Source organism: Danio aesculapii, chromosome 23 (genome assembly GCF_903798145.1).
Source record: "Danio aesculapii chromosome 23, fDanAes4.1, whole genome shotgun sequence".
Lineage (NCBI taxonomy): Eukaryota > Metazoa > Chordata > Actinopteri > Cypriniformes > Danionidae > Danio > Danio aesculapii.
This window is the reverse complement of record NC_079457.1, coordinates 16,159,321-16,181,234: the sequence shown is the minus strand read 5'-3', so window position 1 is coordinate 16,181,234 and position 21,914 is coordinate 16,159,321. Positions and strand designations below refer to the sequence as shown.

Here is a 21,914-nt window from a genome sequence, read left to right as displayed (position 1 = left end):
GTGACAGAATATTTTGACAGCTGGTTGGGGGATTATTTTATGAGGCTAAACTCTACTTTGCTGTAGGCCTATACTAAAAGGCTGAATACGTTAAAGCCTGCCTATTCACTGTAGCCTGATGGAGGAACAAATACAATTAAAACCTTATGAATAAATAGGATATCTTGCAAGATACTGCATGATCCAAATATAGTATTATTTGATGCATTTTTAAAGTTTTCGTTACATTTTGGGAATGAAATCCACGCTGAATCCACCCTTCTGATGGGATCAGCTTAATCCAGATATTTTGGATCGAAGTGATCCAAATCCTACAAAAAAGGTCTGAAAAACCCAAACTAAAGGTTTGATCCGGATCAAAACCAAGATTGGATTACGTGATATAATCCAATTTTGTAATCAATATTTACTTTTGAAAAACCCATTTTCAAGATTTGATCCAATCCGTTATCCACAATCCTAGTGCATTACTTTTGAAAAAAGAGTTTTCATCTTAAAAGGGCTTAACTTTAGTTCTAATAAAGCTACATGACTAAAGGCACTGCGTGGATGACGCTAGAGGGACGTGTCTCACGCTTTGCAGTCTCTACACTTTTATCTTGGAAAGACTTTGTGCCCGCTCTCCTCCCCTGGGACAGTTCTGCATGCCTCTATTATCAGTTTACTGTTTGCGAGTCCCCTTCTGTGCGCTGCCTATTTCTGGTGAGCGGAGATAAAAGTGGAATCTGACAGACTGGTACTGTGAGCTTCCACAAAACACCAGAGATCAACGTGTCCAAACCCTTAGCGGAAAAAAATACATGTACGTTTATGCTGCCATTCTCACTCTGGACCAACATCTTTACAGGTTGGTGTCAAATTTATTGCTTGTACTTGTTTGTGCTGCAAAAGATAAATATACTTCTGAAGGGATATTTAGCTCATTTTCTGACTTTGTTTAACAAAAAAGAAGATACCTTGAAGAATGTTGGTTGCTGGCAGCCATCACCTTCCACAGTATGAAAAAAAAAGTGCTAGCTACCAGTGTTTATTTTTTTTTAAAGTGAATCTAAGGATCTGAGAATTATTGGAGCAAACTTGTGTGTGTTGTTTCAAGAAAACAACCATTCACTTGTGTTTTATTTTCATTTGTTTATATTCACTTATTCTTCATTTAATTATTTTATTTAATCACATGATCATTAATCAATTACATGATTATTATTTTATTTATCATTAGTTAATTATTTGTCGTTTTATTGTTTTTGTATTTTCTTACTATTTTCCTATAATTATTGCTTTATTTCTTCATTTTCCCATATTGTTATAATCTTATGACTGTGGATTCAAGTGACACTTGTTTTCTTGAGTAAGCGATAAGAGCATGTCTCCATTTCAAGGTCTGTATTGTCTCACTCTGGACTATGTTGTGAAGCAGTAATATTCTATTGCTGTTGCTTGTGGTATAATAACACTTGTTGGATTTATCCTGGTTAGATGAAGTCATACTCAACTAAGTTTATTCAGTAAACTTTGCTTATTCTTTATCATAATTACTTCATCTCCTGTTTTTTCTCCTCTCTGGCTTTCTCAGTCAACTCCTATATTGATAGGAGACTGTAAATTCAGTTGAGAACTGGTTAACAGGTTTGGGTATTGGAAACTCTGCTGACTTATTGTCCAGATACCTGACATTGCCTGACAACGTCTGGTGTGGAGAGTGTGATCTAACAAAAGTTATTTCTTTATTTAACAGGGGGGAAAAAACCCCACGAATAGTTGAAAAGTGAAGCGTCAGTCAATGATTGCAGGATTTTTGGGTGAAATATCCCATAGTTTATCAAATTTATGGACAACTGAAAACTAAGTATAATACAAGCTACTACAAAAAGATCATAGCTGCCTTTTAGCCTAAAGTTAAATCAGTTTCTACTCAACTATGTTTATTTTAAATGAATGTTAATTGTAATATTAGTAACTAATTCAGTTATATAAATAAAATAATGTTAAATAAATGTTTCTTTTAGAGCTAAATTGTCTTGTCTAATTCAAATATTTAGTCAATTTTTATTATTTACCTAGGTTATTATAGTTTATTAGTCCATTATATTAATTTATTACCTTTTTAAGAAGCTTAAATGTTTGTTACTTAAATCTCTCTACTTTATTTTTAAATTTTGAATTAATATTAACATCATTATTAAGCTCAAAAGTCTAAGTAACTCGGCTGTGCATGCACAATTTCTGTTTAAATTATCCTCAACTGCTTTGCACATTTTAGCCTATTTCAAACCAACTTCATTTTCTACAATAAGATAAAAGCTTAGATGTAGCAAAAAGTCCTTTTTTTGTCAATAATGCTCATATTTTTCTCTTTCTCTCTAGCACAACCTTGCTTTCATGTCTCTCAAGGGCTCTATGAAATGCCCCTTGCCTCCATCAAACCCAACAACCCTGGAGGCCAAGGTGGATGACCTGCGGCTGAAGGTGGAGCAGCTCCTCCTGTGCTCATCCAGAAGTTGCTCCATGTGTGGGACGTGTGCACAGCACCGTGCCCTGCAGGAGACTCTGACCAGTCAGCTGTCCACCCAGACCAGACTCCTAGACTCTCTAGAGAGGAAAGTGACCGAGATGAGAACAGCCCTGGAGGATCTGACACACGGTATGGAGAAGAGAACGAATGCAGTCATGTTCAGATGACTTGAAGTGTGTCTCAAGTGTCTAAATACTGTTCTTTCTCTCAAATATGAAAGGTCTGGAGGACCGACAGTGCGAGAGAGTGTCTGTGCCTTTAGTGGCTCTTCAGAGGCGGAAATCACTGCCTGTTCGAAGCTCTGCGGTCAGTGGAAACTGGGACGAGGGCCAAAATTGCTTAGAAACTGTTGCATTAACTGTTATGTCTATAACAAAGAGGCACAAATCATCTCTAATATAGTGCGATCTGAATTTATTCTGATCATAAAGAAGTTATTGTGAAGCATGTTAGAAACAGGTAATCGTCATTAACTATCATTGTAAAAAAAATACTATGGATGTAAATGCTTACAGGTTTCCAATGTTTTTCAAAATATTGAATTTTGTGTTCAGCTGAAGAAAGTAAGTCAAACAGGTTTGTAACAAATGAAGGATAAGAATTTTCAGATTTTGGTGAACTATTATTTTACCCTTTAAGAGCTATTATGTTTGTTAAACCTGTGAGAAGTATGATCTGATTCAGAGAGAGAAGTTATGTTCAACCACATATGAATATCACCATTTATGTTACACTAATTTAAAATAAAATTTTGGATATTAGTACTGACATTTATTATAATATCAGAGTAATTAATGTCTTAAATCTCAAAAGCTACATTTTAGGCTTTCAATAGTCTTAAATCGACTGAAATGTTGTGTTGTAGACCTTAAATCTTTCTTTAACAGGTCTTTATTTTTCTTTGTTTACATCTAGCTACCCAATCTGGCAATTAATGCCCATTCAAATCCTAAAATCCATCTTAATAAAGCGTAACTTTTTAATTAAAAACAGCATTTAGTTACTTTCCTTACAGTAACATTTGCTTAAAAGTGCTCCATTTATTTACTGCTGAGGATACTGACCTGACCTATATTTTTTTATTAAATTATTATTATTATTGCAGTAATTGACAGCTATGTTTTGTTTATGGTAAGGGTTATAGGGTTTGTCAATTGATATATTAGAAAATGTAAAAAAATATTCAAACTAAATTATTATTATTGTATTAATAAATTTATTATATTTAATCATTTTTGAATGGGCAAGTGAAAATCTTTTCTAGGATATTTGAAAAAAAAAATCCATAGCATTTAGTCCTGTATAATTCTATTATTTAATTCATAATGGTCTTAAAAATGTCTTAAATTTAACTTGGTGAAACCCTGAATAGTCTATATCATGGGTCTCAAACTGGATTCCTGGAGGGCCGCAGCTCTGCGCAGTTTTGCTCCAACCCTAATCAAACACAGCTGATCCAAATAATCAAGGTGTTGAAGACTACTAGAGACTATTAAGCAGGTGTGAGCTGGAGGTGGTAGGAGCTAAACTATGCAGAGCTGTGGCCTTCCAGGAATTGAGTTTGAGACCACTGCTTGTCTATGAGGAGTAAAATAACAGTCGTAATTAATGCATTATACGAGGTGGTTGCAAATTGCCATGCAAACATTAAAGGTTGCCTTAATGTTTCCCACTTCACACCAAATCAGAAGGTTTCTGTTCCATACCTGTTTTATTTTTCTTCTGTTGAGCACAAATGACGGTATAGTGAAGAATGAATGTTGGAAAGAACTTCTGTTGACCTCTATTGTAATTATTTGTCCCAGTGTGAGTAAAGGGTGTGGAAATCTTCATTTAGAATATACATAATTTAGAATATTCCCAGGAATGTTGTGGGAATTGAACATAATTTAACTGAGAGAAATATGCTGTTTATTCACTCCAAAAATGACTTTTGCTCCTTGTTCAAACTACTTGTTTAAAATGAGTTGAAACAAGTGAGTTGGGGTTTTGTTTTGGTTGTTGGGGGGGGGGGGGGGTAACTTTTATATTCAATTCTCTTAAATTTGCAAAACAGATTAAGTTAACTTAAGTGGTTTGTTTTGGGACAACATGAAGGAATTGTGTGGAACCCAGCATTTTCTACAGCGTTTGCTTTACGTAAAGTTCTTTAATTATTAAGAGTGTAGTAAACATGTTTCCTCTGTGTATTTATTAGAATTTGTATAACCACAGTTTAACTACAAATACCTAAACTATGCTTGATTTTATGTGTATGTATAATATTGAACACCTAGCAAACCTTAGCTGTCCTGTTAGAATTGCGGAGCATTGTGATTCTCATTTTTTACAGAATCATATCTTTAACATTTACCGTGTACTTTAAATGTTTGTCTACTGTTTCTTATTGACAGGAGGAAGTCTACATTTGTTTGGACAGAGACCGTAAAACGATGCCCCATGCTTTTAATAAGCCCTCAGAGAAAGGTAATAACATCATTCTTTTATTTTATGTTAATGATGGTGTGGTTTTGCCACAGGATTGACATGGACAATCTTGATAAATCTGAATGAAACATTTGTTAGCGTGTTAAGAGTTGCTGAGTGGCAGAGAGACGCACAAATCACCTGACACAATGTAGAATAAACAGGCAATTAAAGGTTTTACGGGAAAGCGTTTGAGGCTTTTTATGTTTTTAAGATGTATTTTTTGCTTTTATTTGATAGAACAGGAAATAAAGTGGGAGACAGAGGGGGGATGGGATTAGGAAAGGTCCACGAGCCAGGATGGGAACTCATGCACTAACCACTGGGATATCGGCACCAACAGATTTTTATACAATTTCAAGATTCTTCATGAAAAAACATTATGTTTGCTTTGCAATAGGGGCAAAATTATTAGCTCTCCTGTGAAATTTGTATTCTTTCTCAAATATTTTCCAAGTGCTTCTTGAATAGAGAAATAAATCTTCACATTATTTCCTATTATATAAATTTTAAGTGATTATATGTTTTTTGACTGAAATATTTTTTAATGAGTGAGCAATAAAAGAAAAAATTATATTAAGGTCAATATTATTAACCTCCTTAAGAAATATTTATTTTCAATTGGCTAGAGAAGAAACCACTGTTGTCCAATGACTTGCCTAATTAACCTAACTTGCCTAGTTAAGCATTTAGCTCACACTTAAAGCTGTAAGGGTCCATCTATTAGTCCTATGACAGAACCAACAGCATGGGTGAAGGTTAAATGCGTATAAGCCTTTTTAGCATATGTGAAAATAAATATTTTTAATTGTTAAAATTTATTTTAGTTTGTTTTCAACTCCAAATTTAATCTGACTCCAATTTATAAAAATGTACTACCATAGCTACATATGTACAATTGTGGTTTCAAATGTAGCCTTTTTACTCTCTGTTGTTCATGTTAACATCATCAAACAGCATGCTGACATCAAATTATTAATGTTTTTTTTTAATAGACTTTTAACACTGATCATCTTACATTTGAAGAAATCTATGTGTGGAACGTAATTACTCTGACTTTAGTTCATACTGCATGACTGGTTTTCATCCACAGTAGTTCACTCACAGGTTTGTGCTAAATATGTCCATGTTGTACAGGTATTTTGCTAGAGGTCAATGAGAACAATGGAACAAGAAGAGAGGACCATCAAGCCAAGAAAGATCCAGCAGAGCTTAAATTTGAACCTGCATTGCCAATTAAGAGGGAAAACGGCACATCCAGCATAACACCAAGATTAGAGCAAACACAGAAAATGAATAAGATTGAAAAAAAGAGCATGCCGCCGATCCAGAATCATGTCCCAATACCGACCAGAACTCCAGTCATCGCTTCCCAAAAAACAGAAGCCCAAGAAATCAGGAAAGTGCCGCCACCAAATATTAAAGTTCCTTTGGCAGCAGATGTGATTATTCCCAACACAACTGGACAGACTCGCACTGAATCTGTGAATGTAACCCCAGCAAATCATATTGTACCCAAGACAACCATCACTCCTGCAGCGCCACCGTTGGTACCCAACAATCCTCCCAAACTCACTATATCGGATGTCCCCAAAGACTTGAAACCATCCCATAAATATCCACAAACAAGTCTGCCACTATCAGTAGCTGCACAGAGTTCTGACAAAACACTAGTAAATGTGTCTACAACAAAACTGACAACGCCACAAGATACAGCATTGTTTCCTCCAACCCACAAACCACCAAAAACAATGGGTTTAAGTGTTACCACGGCAACAAAAGAAGCTTCCTCCCTCAGACAAGTGCACAGCTGCCCCAATTCTTTACAGAGGTAAAACCAGCAGTGGTCCAATTATTTAATTATCTTAGCAGAACACACTGATAAATGTTATTGAATTTTTTTGTTAAACATTTCAGAGACATTTATTGCCGTAAAAACAATGAAACCGTCACTTGTACATATACAAAACATCCATTGTGCATATACACACTTTATTAAACTGAAAACGAAATAGCATTTATATTAAGCAATAATACCACAAGTGCGCTTAAAAATAAGGCTGAAACAAAAGTTAAGTTAAGAGTTGATGTAACCAATGGAAACCTCCCAGCAGGGACAGGACATCAACATGACGTCAGATTGACGTTCTACCCCAACTTCGTGGGGACCATGCATTTTGTTTGAAAATGAAAATCGTGGATCATCAGAACCCAACCTCAGGCTGCCGTCAATGTCTAATGACCAAAAAATGACCAAAATCAACCAAATGTCAAGGTCTAATGATGTTACAGCTTGACGTTGTGTGGACGTTAACACTATGACTTCTACCAGACGTTGCATTTTGGTTGCCATACCTGACGAATAAATGTCAAGGTTTGACGTCAATATGACGTTCGTTTATGATGTTGGCTCGACATTGGATTTTGGTCACTTTCCAACACAACCTAAAATCAATCAAATTTCAGCATCAATTATTTATTATTTGATGTTGTTATTGGATGTCAAATGTTGTCCTTAGATGCTGGCTACACTGTAAATTGTAATAAGTTGACCTTAGAAAAATTGAGAAAACTCATTGCCTTAAAATTTAAAAGTAAAGTGGTGTATTAATATTAGGTGAGCGTAACTTAAAACTATTTATATACAACTACTTAATAAAGTAAACCAGTACCTTTGACTCAAAATACTTAGTTGTTAACTTCTAATTAGTGTTCACATTACTAGGAAAATATTAGGAAACCAATTGCCTAAAAATTATCAAGTAACCTGAACTAAAACTTTTAAGTAAAGACAAAAACCAAAACTGTACTTGCTTACTCACTCCCAGGGCCGTTTATATTAAAGTTGATATTTAGTCACACCATGTTGGCGTTTCTTTATCTCTAATTTTTACAAGGTAGGTCTATAGCATAATGCTCAACCCCCAACCTGGAGGATCAAGACATCCAAACACATACACTACAGACAATTTAACTTACTCAATTCAACTCCACACAGAAATGCCAACTGCCCCAGCCGGGGCTCGAACCAGCAAGCTTCTTGCTGTGAGGCGACAGCGCTACCCACTGTACCATCTGTTTCCTCAGTTCTCATATCACTATTCTCTGTCATTAACATGCTTTTGACCCATGGCCACTCAAAAGTTGTAAATACATATTGTAAGTCAAAATTATTAGAATCTATTTAGTTTAACAACTTAATGTGCTAAAAAGTTGAGGTTACTTGTTTAAATATTGTAAGATGAATAAACTTATTCCTAATAAGTTAACTGCACTGAATTTTATTAGTGAGAACAGCTATTGCTTTTTACAGTGTGGACATTTTGATCACCTGACATCACAGCCTAAATCTAACCTAATATTAACATCTTTTGACATTGTGTGCCTGCTGGGTTTTTAGTTCCAGTCTCATTCACTTCCATTGACTTGTATTTTCTTATTAGAATATTCTTATTTTTATGCATTGTCATAAACAAAATTGTTTGTTAATCAAGTAGTTTGATTGTTTACCCTCGTTTGCTATTCCTAGTCATTTCCACATAGGCAAATTAATCAGAAGTTCTAAAACAATCACAAGAATAAGTTAATTCCGCATAGCAGAATAATGCCAGTAAGTGAAAGCATGTTGTTTTATTTACAGAAATATGTCTTATACACTGAATGAATCATTTTACTCCTATTCTGACATGTGCTTTCTTAAAAATAGTATCTGAAACATTAATGTAGAGCTTTAACCTGCGTGTTTTATACAGATTACAGGTCCCTGGATTAAAGGCAGATTCGGTCCACTCTGTAACATCAACACTGACTAAAAGAGCGACAGAAACCGCTGGAGCTGCAAAGCACACATCTGGTGGAATACAGATTAAAATAAGTCCAGCTACAGACAAGAATTCAGCACAGACAAAGAGCAACAACCCTCCTAAACTCTGTTTTAAAGTTATAGGTAAGTAAGAAAAAGTGATTTGCCTATGATCCAAAATGAGAGAAAATACATTTAAGTTTAAGGATAAGTTCAGATGCAAAACCTACAAATGCTGTCTGAATTTTATTCTAAATTTGCATTTTTCTCGGGTTCCTATTAGGGAAAATCCTACATGACAGTAATAGATTGATTAAGGTGTTTACATGTTTACATTCGGAGATCAGCATTTACAGCAGATCTTTCAGTCCATAATATTATTGTGATATTAACATACTGAAAAAAATCATGTTGACTAAGTGGAGTTTATTTATAAACTAATTTCGAGAGGATCACATGCTTATGATTGCTTGTGGCTGGCCCCGCATTATCCAATTTATGATTCACCAATCAAACGATTCTTGAGCCACTCTAAATACTTATAAGTTCCATATGACAGCCATCTTCATTTTGAAGAATCCCTCCTTCCACCCCTACTACTCCTCCTTTCCTAGATGGGTGACATGGTGGCCCAGTGGTTAGCACTGTTGCCTCACAGCAAGAACAGCACTGGTTCTAGTCCTTACCAAGCCAGCTGATGTTTCTGTGCGGACGTTCTCCCCATGCTCACATGGTTTTCTCCCACTGTCCAAAAACATGCAACTTAAGTTAATTGACTAATCCAAATCGGCACCATAGACATGCATCTGTTCATTAGCTACTACAGCAGGGGAGTTCTTGAGATCTACCTGAGCTCAAACTACCCTCTTGCCTTGCAAATGGGAGGGAGCCCCGGGCTCGAGGATCTTATGAGCTCAGGGCTCTCTCCCAGGACAAACAAACAAGTTTGTTTTAATGCCAAACAAGCTTTATAATCAGTCATCAGCTAACTGTGACCTCTTGAAGTTATGTCTTTAAAAACTGAAAGAGTACTGCTGACGATACTAACTAACTTTGTCAGCAAAGCAGTCTGAGCTAAATTATCCATTGTTATTCTCAGAGTGTGTATTAAAGTCATGCAAATTGATTTTCAAGCTAAACCATTTTAATGTTGTTATTATTTTATTATATTATTTTAATATGACGTTATTAATATACCGTAAACAGAACAGCAGCCTGTTCTTCCATTCATTAGATGTCAGGAAATTCAACTTTTTAGTCAGTGAAAATCAGGGAATTTTATATTTGGCATAAAATGGGATAACCATGAAGAATATTTCTCAATTGCAAATGCCAGTCAAGTATTTCCAGATAAGAGAATAGACAAGCACACATTGACAAATTGCTCTTGTGTAAATTTGTTTTCAAAGGTTAAAGAGGTGACAGCAAGGCCTCCAGTATAGCCTGACCTTAGAAATCTGAAGCATCTAGAATACGATAATCCTTTGTCCCTGGCACATCACTGTCCCGTCCACTCTCCTGCAGCTGTTCCCACTCCAGCCCAACACCAAGAGCATTAAAGCTCCAATTTCACGACCATTAACATCTCAGACCCAACATTCCCACTAAAAGATGATTGTCCTTATGGCTCTTTCCAGATGATGTTTCGCCTCAGCCTGCTCCTTTTGCACACCGGTTTGTGGCGCTGAAGTCTAGCCCTCCGCCCTGTGACACCTTCAGTATCCACACCAGAGAAGTGCTGGGAGGGTGAGAGGATGCTTTTCAATAAGTTGCTTGTCACTTCAGATGACTTATTGGGCACCTTTTAACTTTTAATTATCTGTGTTCTTAGTGGACGCTTTGGCAAGGTGCATAAATGTACAGAGACTAGGACGGGGATGAGGCTCGCTGCCAAAATCATCAACACAAGAAATTCCAAAGAAAGAGTGAGTACACTAGTTTCATTAGTGATGTTTTGATGGCCTAAACAATTATAGACATTTAAAAGTGAAGCAAATACTGTTTTTCACCTTCTAACAAGACCATTTATTTGAGTCTAGACCACAAAGACAGTCATAAGTGTTTTTAAATTGACATTTATATATCATCAATCTGGATAAATAGGCTTTCCATTGAAGTATGCTTATTTAGGATAGAAAATCTGGACTATGAGTGTTAAAAAATGTAATTACAGAAGAAAATCACCTTTAAATTTTGATTAATTCATATTACTAACCAGAAATTAAGTTTTGATATGTTTACAGTAGAAAATGTGCACCATATCTTCATGGAGCATTATCCTTATTTAATATTTTGAATATTTTTAGTATAAAACAGAGATTGATATTTTGTGCCCATATTATGCAGTTATGGTTATTCTCAAAAATATACTCCTCTAAAATAAAACTGTTTTTGTGGTCCAGGGTCACAATTAAATAAGTGATTAGAGTAAATGGATTAATTTTTTGGCCAGTCTTGGTCAATTGCATGTTTATAAAGTTGTTAGCTGCATTTGTTTTAATCTTAGATGTTTAGAAATGATAGTTTAAGAATGTAGATAATCATATAGACCATTTCAATGTGGTCATGTCATTGGCACATGAACATTTCCTGTGACAAGAGGCAATTCAATAATAACTTGATGTTAAAACAGCTATCATAGGATTATTTGTCAATATGTGGCTCCTTTTGCATTATCGGAAGCTATAGAAATAAAAAATGTAAAACAAGAAATATGTTTTGACTATTGTTTTTGTTTACATCCCTCAAAATGGTCTATGCCATTTATTGTTTCCATTTATATAAACACAAACTAGATCAACAATAACATGTATGACCACCTATGGTGTAAAGTAATATATATTACAAATACTCAAATTACTGTAATTGAATATTTTTTCTCAGAATTTTTGTTACTTTACTAAGTTGTTTTAAAAATGAGAACTTTTACTGTCCCTTAAATACATTTTTAGTGCTTTACTCCTCTATTTTCCTTCAACCTGCAGTCACTACTTAATTTTATCATTTCATGTCTATGGTGATTGGCTAAGTAGAAGTCTTGTTATTTCCATCCAATCAAATTGCACATAGAAAAAATCCCTTCATACTGAACAACCTCAAAACACGAACTTTTACAGTGTGAAATCATTAAAAGTATCCACAAAGATACAAAGCCCCAATCCCAATTCTATTTTTGTACCCCTACACCTTCCCTTGGCCCTTAAAACAGAGTGTGAAGGGAAATGGCTTCAAAGTTCACCCCTAAGAAATCGGACACCACTACAGCACCTGCACACGTCATCATATGTCATCACGCTCTCTTGCTTTATTTGAGATCAGACGGTATTTATCTTCAGGAAATCACTAAAGGCATTTATCATGTTATTATAACGATATAATGTAGCAATAAGATCATAATTGTACTGTGCATTTACACCGTGGCCATATTCATCTATTTAAACACACGAAAACAACATTAAAGTCATACCAGACACTGTAAAAAGGTCATTTTCAGCTGCTAGACTTTTCTGTCAGGGTATTCCAGTGTCATCGAGTGTCAGAATGTTGTGGGACTACTATACAGGAATTATTATTAGAGATTATAGATAGCGAAATTTAGCGGTTTTTATTTTAGTGTTTTTTTAAAAAAGCATGACGGTAAAACACAAACGCCATTATGAATGTATTAAAACATGTGCTTGTTTGTTGTAAAAATTTATAATAATGACAAAAAATACTAATTTGTGGATCTCCTTCTGTGTGTAGCCATGCTGTCTTTGTAGATGGTGTATTTTGGAAATTTTCTTACCCCTTGGTTTCAAATGCGATCCTGAAAAATCTGTTTTGAGGGGTATCTAGCCCTTCCCCTTAGCCGTACGCCTTCAAGCTAAAGAGAATTGGGACACCCCTTCATGTGAACACGTAAAACGAGGGGGTAAGGGAGAAGGGCTAAGGGGTAGAATTGGGATTGGGCCTAAATCATTACATGCAAGGACCAACAAACTGTTTAGACTTCATGTCACTGTGACAAGATGAAGGACTTCCACTATGATGACTGAAATCACCTGAGAAGCCTTTATCTGCACCGCTCTCTCCCACCGTGTCCCGTATGTTGCCGTCTTTAGTGCAACCTAGTAATATGGTGGCCGCATAAGATCCAATAAAATCGAAGACACTGGAATTGGAAGTTAAACTGGCGGAGACAGATTAAAAGGCTTAGGCTAAGGGAGTTGGAGCTGGAAATAGAGAGGGAGCGGTTCCGAAGAGGTTATGATCTGTCTTAGCCGGTCGGAGTTTCTTCATTTGCTGTGGATTTCTCCCCACAACAAAATAAATGCACTACAGAATGTTGCGTTTTCACACACATGCACTAATTGCATGTAAACACAACAACCTTTCACAGTGTAACACCCACTACTCATGTGTACTTTTAAAAGGACTCATTTCTACTCCTACTTTGAGTAATATTTACAACAGATACTTTTACTCTGCTTGCACTACATTTTTGGGCATATAATTGCACTTTGAATTGAGATTTTTCAGTACTCTTTCCACCACTGATCACCATTATTCTCATATTCAGCCATTTCAAAAGAGCAAACATATCCTATCCAAGTAAGAAAGCACTATTTCTAGTTTCTGGTCAGGACATGATATGACTGTTCTGTTGTTTTAACCAGGACATGGCACTGAATGAGATGCAGGTCATGAACCAGCTGAGCCACCCCAACATCCTCCAACTTTATGAGGCCTTCGAGGTCAAGAATCAAGTCGTGCTCATCCTGGAGTAGTGAGTAGAAGCAAATCTTTATACAAGCGTAACGTGGGTATGAATCCATTGATTGTCTTGTTTTCTTCAGTGTGGAGGGAGGCGAGCTGTTCGAGAGGATCGTGGATGAAAGCAGTCCACTGACGGAGGTGGATGCGATGGTGTTTGTGAAGCAGATCTGTGAGGGCATTCAGTACATGCACCAGATGTACGTGCTTCATCTGGACCTCAAGGTAACAGGCAAAGCAGAAAGAGTCAGATTTAGACTGCTGTTCTCATACCGACTGTCTGGGATTATAGTGTAAGCCGTTATGGTAACTGCTGTTTTAGACGATAATGTTGAAGGAAAATGTCAGTTATAAATGAACTTTAAGGCAAATTTAAAGCAGCCGTTACTTTAATTGGGTTTTAAAACATGTTGTTTAGTGATTTTTGAAACAACTTTTTAGTTTTCCATTAAAAGAAGACCATAAATCTGACTAAACAGCACATTTTCAGATGTTGTAAATTGAAAAATATATACTTTTTCTATTAAGAGTATAATTTCTAAACCTGACTTGATTTATGCTGTGTTCCATTCAGAAGAGCTCATCTCTATGCCCTAATCCCTTCTAATTGTTTATCCTCTGAAGTGACCGCTATGAAGGGTGTAGGGGACAAAAAAGCTGCACTTTAAAACTCATTTATTTGTCAAGTTAAACTCCAGTTGTCATTCTGTCACAACTTCCCTGCGCTTTACTCATTTTAAGATAGAAATGGGTCACAATGTTTATACATTAATAGAAACTAATAATAAAATGTAAAAAGAATCCTGCACATAATATTAAAGCCTAAAACTTATTTTCTGAGTAAAGTGTTTTGATTTGCACTTAAATAAAAAAATGGATTTGTCTTACTCCTTTTTTATTTTTTATTTCATTTCGTTCATCCTGTTTAATCCTTATTTTTTCCTGTTAGGGCCTTTTAAAGAGCCCCTATTGTGCATTATAAAATGTCATATTTTGGTTTTGGGGGTCTCCAACAACAAGCTAATATGCACGCAAGGTCAAAAAACACTTTCATTGTCTTATAAAATGCATTTATTTTTTACCTAATTATCCCAACGACTCTAATATGATTCGTTCAGCGATTCATTTGTTCCCAAACTCCTCCGTTGCGTGAGGCTAATCTGCTGTGACTGCTCCAATGACCCAATCTGTTGTGTTTGGTCGACTGGGTTCAGTGCGAGACAGAGAGAAATGGCCACCACGGCTATGCAGTAGCAGAGAGTATGTGAGAACCCAATAGAGGAATACAATAAAGCAATGCAGTTAAACACCAGCATATACTGTACTCCTAACCCTAACCCCAAGGAATAACACTGACACACATTCAGTATTAATCCACACAGTTGCAGCGTAGGTTATTGTATCAATAATCTGAAAAATGACAGGAACAAACATAGCACACGGTTGGCTATACTGTGGTGTTGTAAAAATGAACTTTAAACGTTTATTCCCTGCAGCCGAATCTCCATCTGTCAATGGTCGTCATCTTCGCGTCATGATCAGTGCCATGATCCCCGTGCTCCGCTATTGTCTGAAGGGAAAAGTGTGTTCACATTTTACCGGATCCGGCACTACATATTTGCTGATGTACCGTATTGACGTCAACGCGTTCAGGCAAAATATCCGGACCCAACACAATTAATTTATTCGACTCTGAGTCGACTATTTTGTTAAAGAGTCAATAGTTTTAAACAGTGCGTTTCAGATTTAAACCTCAGCTGGATGTTTTCATTCACTTAGTGCTGTGTTACACACTGCATAGAAGGTAATTTTGCACACTATTGGTATGCAAAAATGTTCAATTAAAGTTATCAGGAAGTGCTTTGAGCATTTTTGTTTGATGTTTGACTTTATTTGAACTGACACACGAAGACAGGGCGGGACATAGAGTAGCTCCTCCTCCTTTTTAAGAAACAGCCAATAGCATTTATTTTTTTATCACAACTCTACATGTGAGAGTGGTTGAGCTCAAGCAAATATAGCAATAGCATCTTGAAGGGGGTGGGGCATTTCAGATAGTAGAGAGCATTTGATTGGACAGAAGATTTGAGGATTTACATAAACAATTTTAGATCATTTGTTTTGTGGATTTTTATTTTGTGCTTCTTGATTATCAGATTACAGCTTCTTTCAAGTATTTCTCACATATTATTCATCATTTCTGACACCTTTAAAGTGAGACTTAGTGTCGCCCCACCCCTTTTTTAAAAACAGCCAATAGCGTTTTGGTTTTATCACTCCTCTGCCAGTGAGAGTGGTTGAGCTTAAGTGCATCAAATGAAAAGCAAATGAGAAGCGTATTAAATGGGCGGAGCATGTGAGAGGTTAGAGAGCATTTGATTGGTCAAGATTTGATGGGAAACTAAAGTGTGAGGTGACATGAATAAAATGATTTTTCCATTTAGGCGAGGTGACAAACTACAAGCTTTACATGCTTATATCAGTTTTATATCTTATATCTTTGTCACTGTTTTGGAGCACACTAGCTTATAGATATCCTTAAAAACTAACCATATTAATGATACTAACATCTAAAAAACTTTATTTTATTTCATGGGACCTTTAAACCTCTTATACGGCTTGCATAGAGTTGTTTTTTTGTCTGACAGCTTTAAAACAGGGTGATGATCCGACAGTTTATCACTTTCTTTTTCAGCCAGAGAACATCCTCCTTGTTAATCGCTCGAGCCATCAGGTGAAAATTATCGACTTTGGACTAGCCAGGAGGTGGGATTTATACCATGATATTGTTCTTACCCGTGCAGGTTCATGTGTTCGAATAAAGATTAGTGTTGTCATCAGCCATTTTAACTGGCCTGACATTTGCCTTACATACTTTTCTAGTGACAAGCGTGTATTTTTGCATGTGTTAATCCCTTGAGAGTTCAAATATTAGCCAAGGCTTATTTTTATGCTTCGACTAACTTTTCTCTTTGTCCCTCTTCAGATATAAACCACGAGAGAAGCTCAAAGTTTCATTTGGAACGCCTGAGTTTTTAGCTCCGGAGGTCGTGAACTTTGACTTTGTCTCCTTCCCTACAGATATGTGGACTTTGGGAGTTGTCACTTACATGCTGTAAATCACACCAAACTCACATTGCATCGTTTTGTGCTGTAATTTCGATATATGGTCAATGTTGCGATATAAAAAAGTAAGAATTGTGTGAGAAAGAGGTAAAAATTTTGATATAGAGGTAAGTATTGTGAGGAAAAGGGTAAGAATTGTGAGAAAGAGGAAAGAATTGTGAGGAAAAGGGTAAGAACTGCGAAAAAAAAGTAATAATTGCGGGGGGGGGGGGGTAATAATTGTGAGAAAGAGATAAGAATTGTCAGGGAAAAAGGTAAAAATTGTGAAAAAAGTAAGAATTGTGTGAGAAAGAGGTAAGAATTGTGAGGGAAAAGGTAATAATTGTCAGAAAAGCGTAAGAATTGTGAGGAAGAGGTAAGAATTGTGTGAGAAATAGGTATGAATTGTGAGAAAGAGGTAAGAATTGTGTGAGAAAAGGGTAAGAACTGCGAAAAAAGTAATAATTGTGAGGGGTAAAAGTAATAATTGTGGGAAAGAGGTAAGAATTGTGTGAGAAAAGGGTAAGAATTTTGAGAAAGAGATAAGAATTGTAAGAAAAAGGGTAAAAATTGTGAGGATAAGGGTAAGAATTGTGAGGAAAACCTAAGAATTATGTGAGAAAGAAGTAAGAATTGTGAGGATAAAAAAGTAAAAATTAGGAGGAAAAGGGTTAGAATTGTGAGGAAAAGGGTAAGAATTGTCAGGAAAAGGGTAGGAATTGTCAGGAAAAGGGTAAGAATTGTGAGGAAAAGGGTAAGAATTGTGAGGAAAACGTAAGAATTATGTGAGAAAGAAGTAAGAATTGTGAGGATAAAAAAGTAAGAATTGTGAGAAATTCATAATTGTGAGGTAAAAAGTCATAATTGTAAAATACAAAGTCAGGATTTTGATGAAGAAATCTAGAACTGCAGTGTACAAAGTCGGAGCGACAGTATACAAATTTTCTACAATTTAATTCAACACTGCATTATGCAAATAAGTTATTTTTTACGAATGACGTCTTACAAATTAGTTACAAATATTGGCCAACATTGGTGACGTGTGGTAAAAGAACTGGGAGTGAGTCCAATAACATCAAACAAGGGCAGTAAAACAGCATGTAGGGTCACTCAATCATCTGTGTAGTCTAATTAAAGCATTACCAGTGTTATGAAGTATTTTGGCCACCAAAAACTGAAACTTGCGCAACACTGTTAGATTCATGTCAGATAAACTGTTGAATTTATAATATATACAGTTGAAGTCAGAAATATTAGCCCCCCTGAATTATTAGCCCCCTTGTTTATTTTTTTTCCCCAATTTCTGTTTAATGGAGAGACGATTTTTTTTTCAACATTTCTAAACATAATAGTTTTAATAACTCATCTGAAATAACTGATTTATTTTCTCTTTGCCATGATGACAGTAAATAATTTTTGACTAGATATTTTTCAAGACACTTCTATACAGCTTAAAGTGACATTTAAAGGCTTAACTAAGTTAATTAGGTTGACTAGGCAGGTAATTAGGTAATTTATTGTATAATTTTGGTTTGTTCTGTAGACTATCGAAGAAAAAAAAAATAGCTTAAAGCGGCTAATAATTTTGACCTTAAAATGGTATTTAAAAAATGAAAAACTGCTTTTATTTTTGCTGAAATAAAACAAATAAGACTTCCTTCTGATGAAAAAAAAATCAGACATGCTGTGAAAATTTCCTTGCTCTGTTAAACATCATTTGGGAAATATTTAAAAAAGAAAAATCAAAGGAGGTTTAATAATTCTGACTTCAACTATTTTTTTTCTGTTGTTCTAGTTTAAGTGGCCTCTCTCCTTTTTTGGGTGATGACGATGGCCAGACCCTCAATAATGTGCTCATGGGGAACTGGTAGGTTACGATTACATAGATTTTTAATGAAATAATTGATCACAAATGCAGAAATATGTGAAAGCTCATTTCTGTGAAATAAACAAACAGGAAAAATAATTTACAGTAGTCAACATTTTAATTAGTTTTAGGAAAACAAGTGAAAGGTGAAGATGTTTTGAGGACAATTTTGAAAAACTTTTTCGATTCACTTCTAATGTTGACTACTTTGTCTGTATATATATATATATATATATATATATATATATATATATATATATATATATATATATATATATATATATATATATATATATATATATAATTTTATTTATTACATTTTTTTTCTTTAAATTTCACAATTCTGACATTTTGCCCAATCCAAGTTTATAGCACAAGACTCAAATTTTTTGTCTCAGAATTGTGAGTTTATCACAATATTGAGTTACAAACTTCAAATTTTAAAAGTCTCTCATTGTACTTCACAATTCTGACCATTTTCTTGAAGTCAGTATTGTGAGGGGGAAAAGTCAGAATCTGCAAGATGTGAAGTCCGAACTGTGAAATAAAAAGTCAGAATTGGGAAGTATAAAGCCATAACTTTGAGCAAAAATGGGTGAGAATTATTAGATAAGATAGAAAAGAAAAAGCCAGAATTGTGATAAAAAAAAATCTGAGTAGATACTGTCAGAATTGTGAGGGGTAAAATGAGAATTGTGAGTTAAAACAACCCCTCATAACTGTGAAATGAAAAGTCAGAACTATAATAAATGACTTTTTTAATCTTTGGGAGAAATGTGCTACCAAAGAAATATCTAATCTGAAATCTTTTTTGTGTTCATGAAAAATGTAAAAACTTTCAATCTAAAAATGTATGAAGCAGCGCCCCCTTCTGGATGTGTGTAGGTACTTCGACGAGGACGCTTTTGAGCACGTGTCTGCTGACGCTCGGGACTTTGTTTCCAACCTACTGATCAGAGAAAGAAGGTGAAATGAAAATACAAGTTAATCATCATATTTAAATGCTTACCCACTCCAAAACATATAATCATGTTTAGTTGAACACAATATTAGCATACAGTGACTATATAGTGGCACTCAAGTTAAAACAACAACAACAACAGTATTTTGTATGACTTTTGTATATTGCAAAGATTATAGATGTTTGTTTTTAATTCATTATCTGTTTTAGTGGTCGTATGAGTGCCACACAGTGTCTCAAACACCCATGGCTCAATAACATCTTTGAGAAAGCCAAAAGCAGTAACATCGTGCTCAAGTCACAGGTTCTCCTCAAGAAATACATGGCCAGACGAATGTGGAAGGTAAAACACTGAGGACACAATGATCTTCCACTTTCTAAACACTGTTTTAAAGTACTAAATGCTCTCTTGCTCTCCCTCTATACAGAAAAACTACATAGCCATCGCTGCAGCCAATAGGTTCAAGAAGATTGGAAGTTCAGGTTCCTTGACCTCACTCGGAATCTGAGTATGTTCAAACTTTTAAAACACACAGGTCATGTCTTTGTTTTGCTGTGCTGCATTTCAAACCACCTTTTCATATCTGAAGTTTGACTAGCTGCTGATTGTAATAAGTTGCATTGGTAAAACTCAAAAATCTATAATGTGCAATAAACATTTATTTATACAATACATAAATATCTTGTATTTTTTTCAAGCATTCATAAATGAATCATTTATAGCTATATACACTCACCGGCCACTTTATTAGGTACACGTAACTAGTACTGGGTTGGACCCCTTTTGCCTTCAGAACTGCCTTAATCCTTTGTGGCATAGATTCAAAAAGCTACTGGAAGTATTCCTCAGAGATTTTGGTCCATATTGACATGATAGCATCACGCAGTTGCTGCTGATTTGTTGGCTGCACATCCATGATGCGAATCTCCCGTTCCACCACATCCCAAAGCTGCTCTATTGGATTGAGATCTCCTGACTGTAGAGGCTATTTGAGTACATTGTCATGTTCAAGAAGCCAGTCTGAGATGATTTGCACTGTATGACATGGTGCGTTATACTGCTGGAAGTAGCCATCAGAAGATGGGTGCACTGTGGTCATAAAGGGATGGACATGGTCAGCAACAATTCTCAGGTAGGCTGTGGCGTTGACAACATGCTCAATTGGTACTAATGGGCCCAAAGTGTGCCAAGAAAATATCTTCCACACTACTACACTACCTACCACCACCAGGCTGAACTGTTGATTTAAGGCAGGATGGATCCACGCTTTCATGTTGTTGATGTCAAATTCTGATCCTACTATCCGAATGTTGCAGCAGAAATCAAGACTCCACTGGCCAAGTGACGTTTTTCATTTTCTATTGTCCAATTTTGGTGAGCCTGTGTGTGAATTGTAGCCTGAGTTTCCTGTTCTCAGCTGATAGGAGTGGCACCCAGTGTGGTCTTCTGCTGCTGTAGCCCATCCGCCTCAAGGTTGTACATGTTGTGGATCAGAGATGCTCTTCTGCATACCTCGGTTGTAACGATTGGCTATTTGAGTTACTGTTGCCTCTCTATCAGCTCGAACCAGTCTGGCCATTTTCCTCTGACCTCTGGCATAAACAAGGCATTTGCGCCCACAGAACTGCCGCTCACTGGATATTTTCTCTTTTTTGGACCATTCTCTGTAAACCCTAGAGATGGTTGTGCGTGAAAATCACAGTAGATCAGCAGTTTCTGAAATACTCAGACCAGTCCATCTAAAACCAACAACCATGCCACATTCAAAGTCACTTAATACCCCTTTCTTTCCTATTCTGATGCTTGGTTTGAACTGCAGCAGATCGCCTTGATCATGTCTACATGCTTAAATGCATTGAGTTGCTGCCTTGTGATTGACTGATTAGAAATTTTCATTAACGAGCAGTTGGACAGGTGTACCTAATAAAGTGGCTGGTGAGCGTATGTGATAGCGTGTGGATAAAATAAATAAATAAAAGGGAGCAACATTTTTTTTAACTGGTAATGGCTAGAATTTTAATATTCATATTTTAAACGTCCAGTAAATGAAGACCACGTATCAAAAATGCGACAGGAAACAATGGTGGTCTGTCATAATTTACGAGAAGTAATTGTTGGCCCATGAACAGGAAGTAAAAACAAGAAGTTCAATATGTATCTTTGCTGATATCATTACAGTATTTCATGCAGAAGATCCTGTTTTGAAATGTGGCAAAACATTTATATTCATTTACTGATGATGATCATAATGTAAATACTGGTGGTTAAATAAGCAGTGGCGTGTTCATTCAAATTGCATGTGTCATTAGATTTTAAATGTGACTTCCAGAAATAAAACAAATAAGACAGTATTAGAAAAACACATTTTTCCCTTCTCAATGCTTTCATTCATTCATATTTTTTTCCACTCTTGCATGTAAAAACAGGAAAATAAAGCTTACAAAA

At 35.7% G+C, this 21,914-nt stretch overlaps 1 protein-coding gene across 1 annotated transcript; it reads left to right on the top strand.

Annotated features, from left to right (window-relative positions):
• Window positions 1-631: 631 nt before the first annotated feature.
• mylk2 (myosin light chain kinase 2) lies at window positions 632-20,141 on the top strand. Its single transcript, XM_056449838.1, has 16 exons — window positions 632-847; window positions 2,365-2,641; window positions 2,733-2,818; window positions 4,906-4,978; window positions 6,116-6,809; window positions 8,731-8,924; window positions 10,418-10,526; window positions 10,612-10,705; window positions 13,439-13,548; window positions 13,619-13,760; window positions 16,231-16,301; window positions 16,522-16,650; window positions 18,436-18,507; window positions 19,393-19,473; window positions 19,679-19,811; window positions 19,897-20,141. The coding sequence occupies exons 2-16, from the start codon at window positions 2,380-2,382 to the stop codon at window positions 19,975-19,977; spliced, it is 2,331 nt and encodes a 776-aa protein (XP_056305813.1). The 5' UTR covers window positions 632-847; window positions 2,365-2,379; the 3' UTR covers window positions 19,978-20,141.
• Window positions 20,142-21,914: the final 1,773 nt, after the last annotated feature.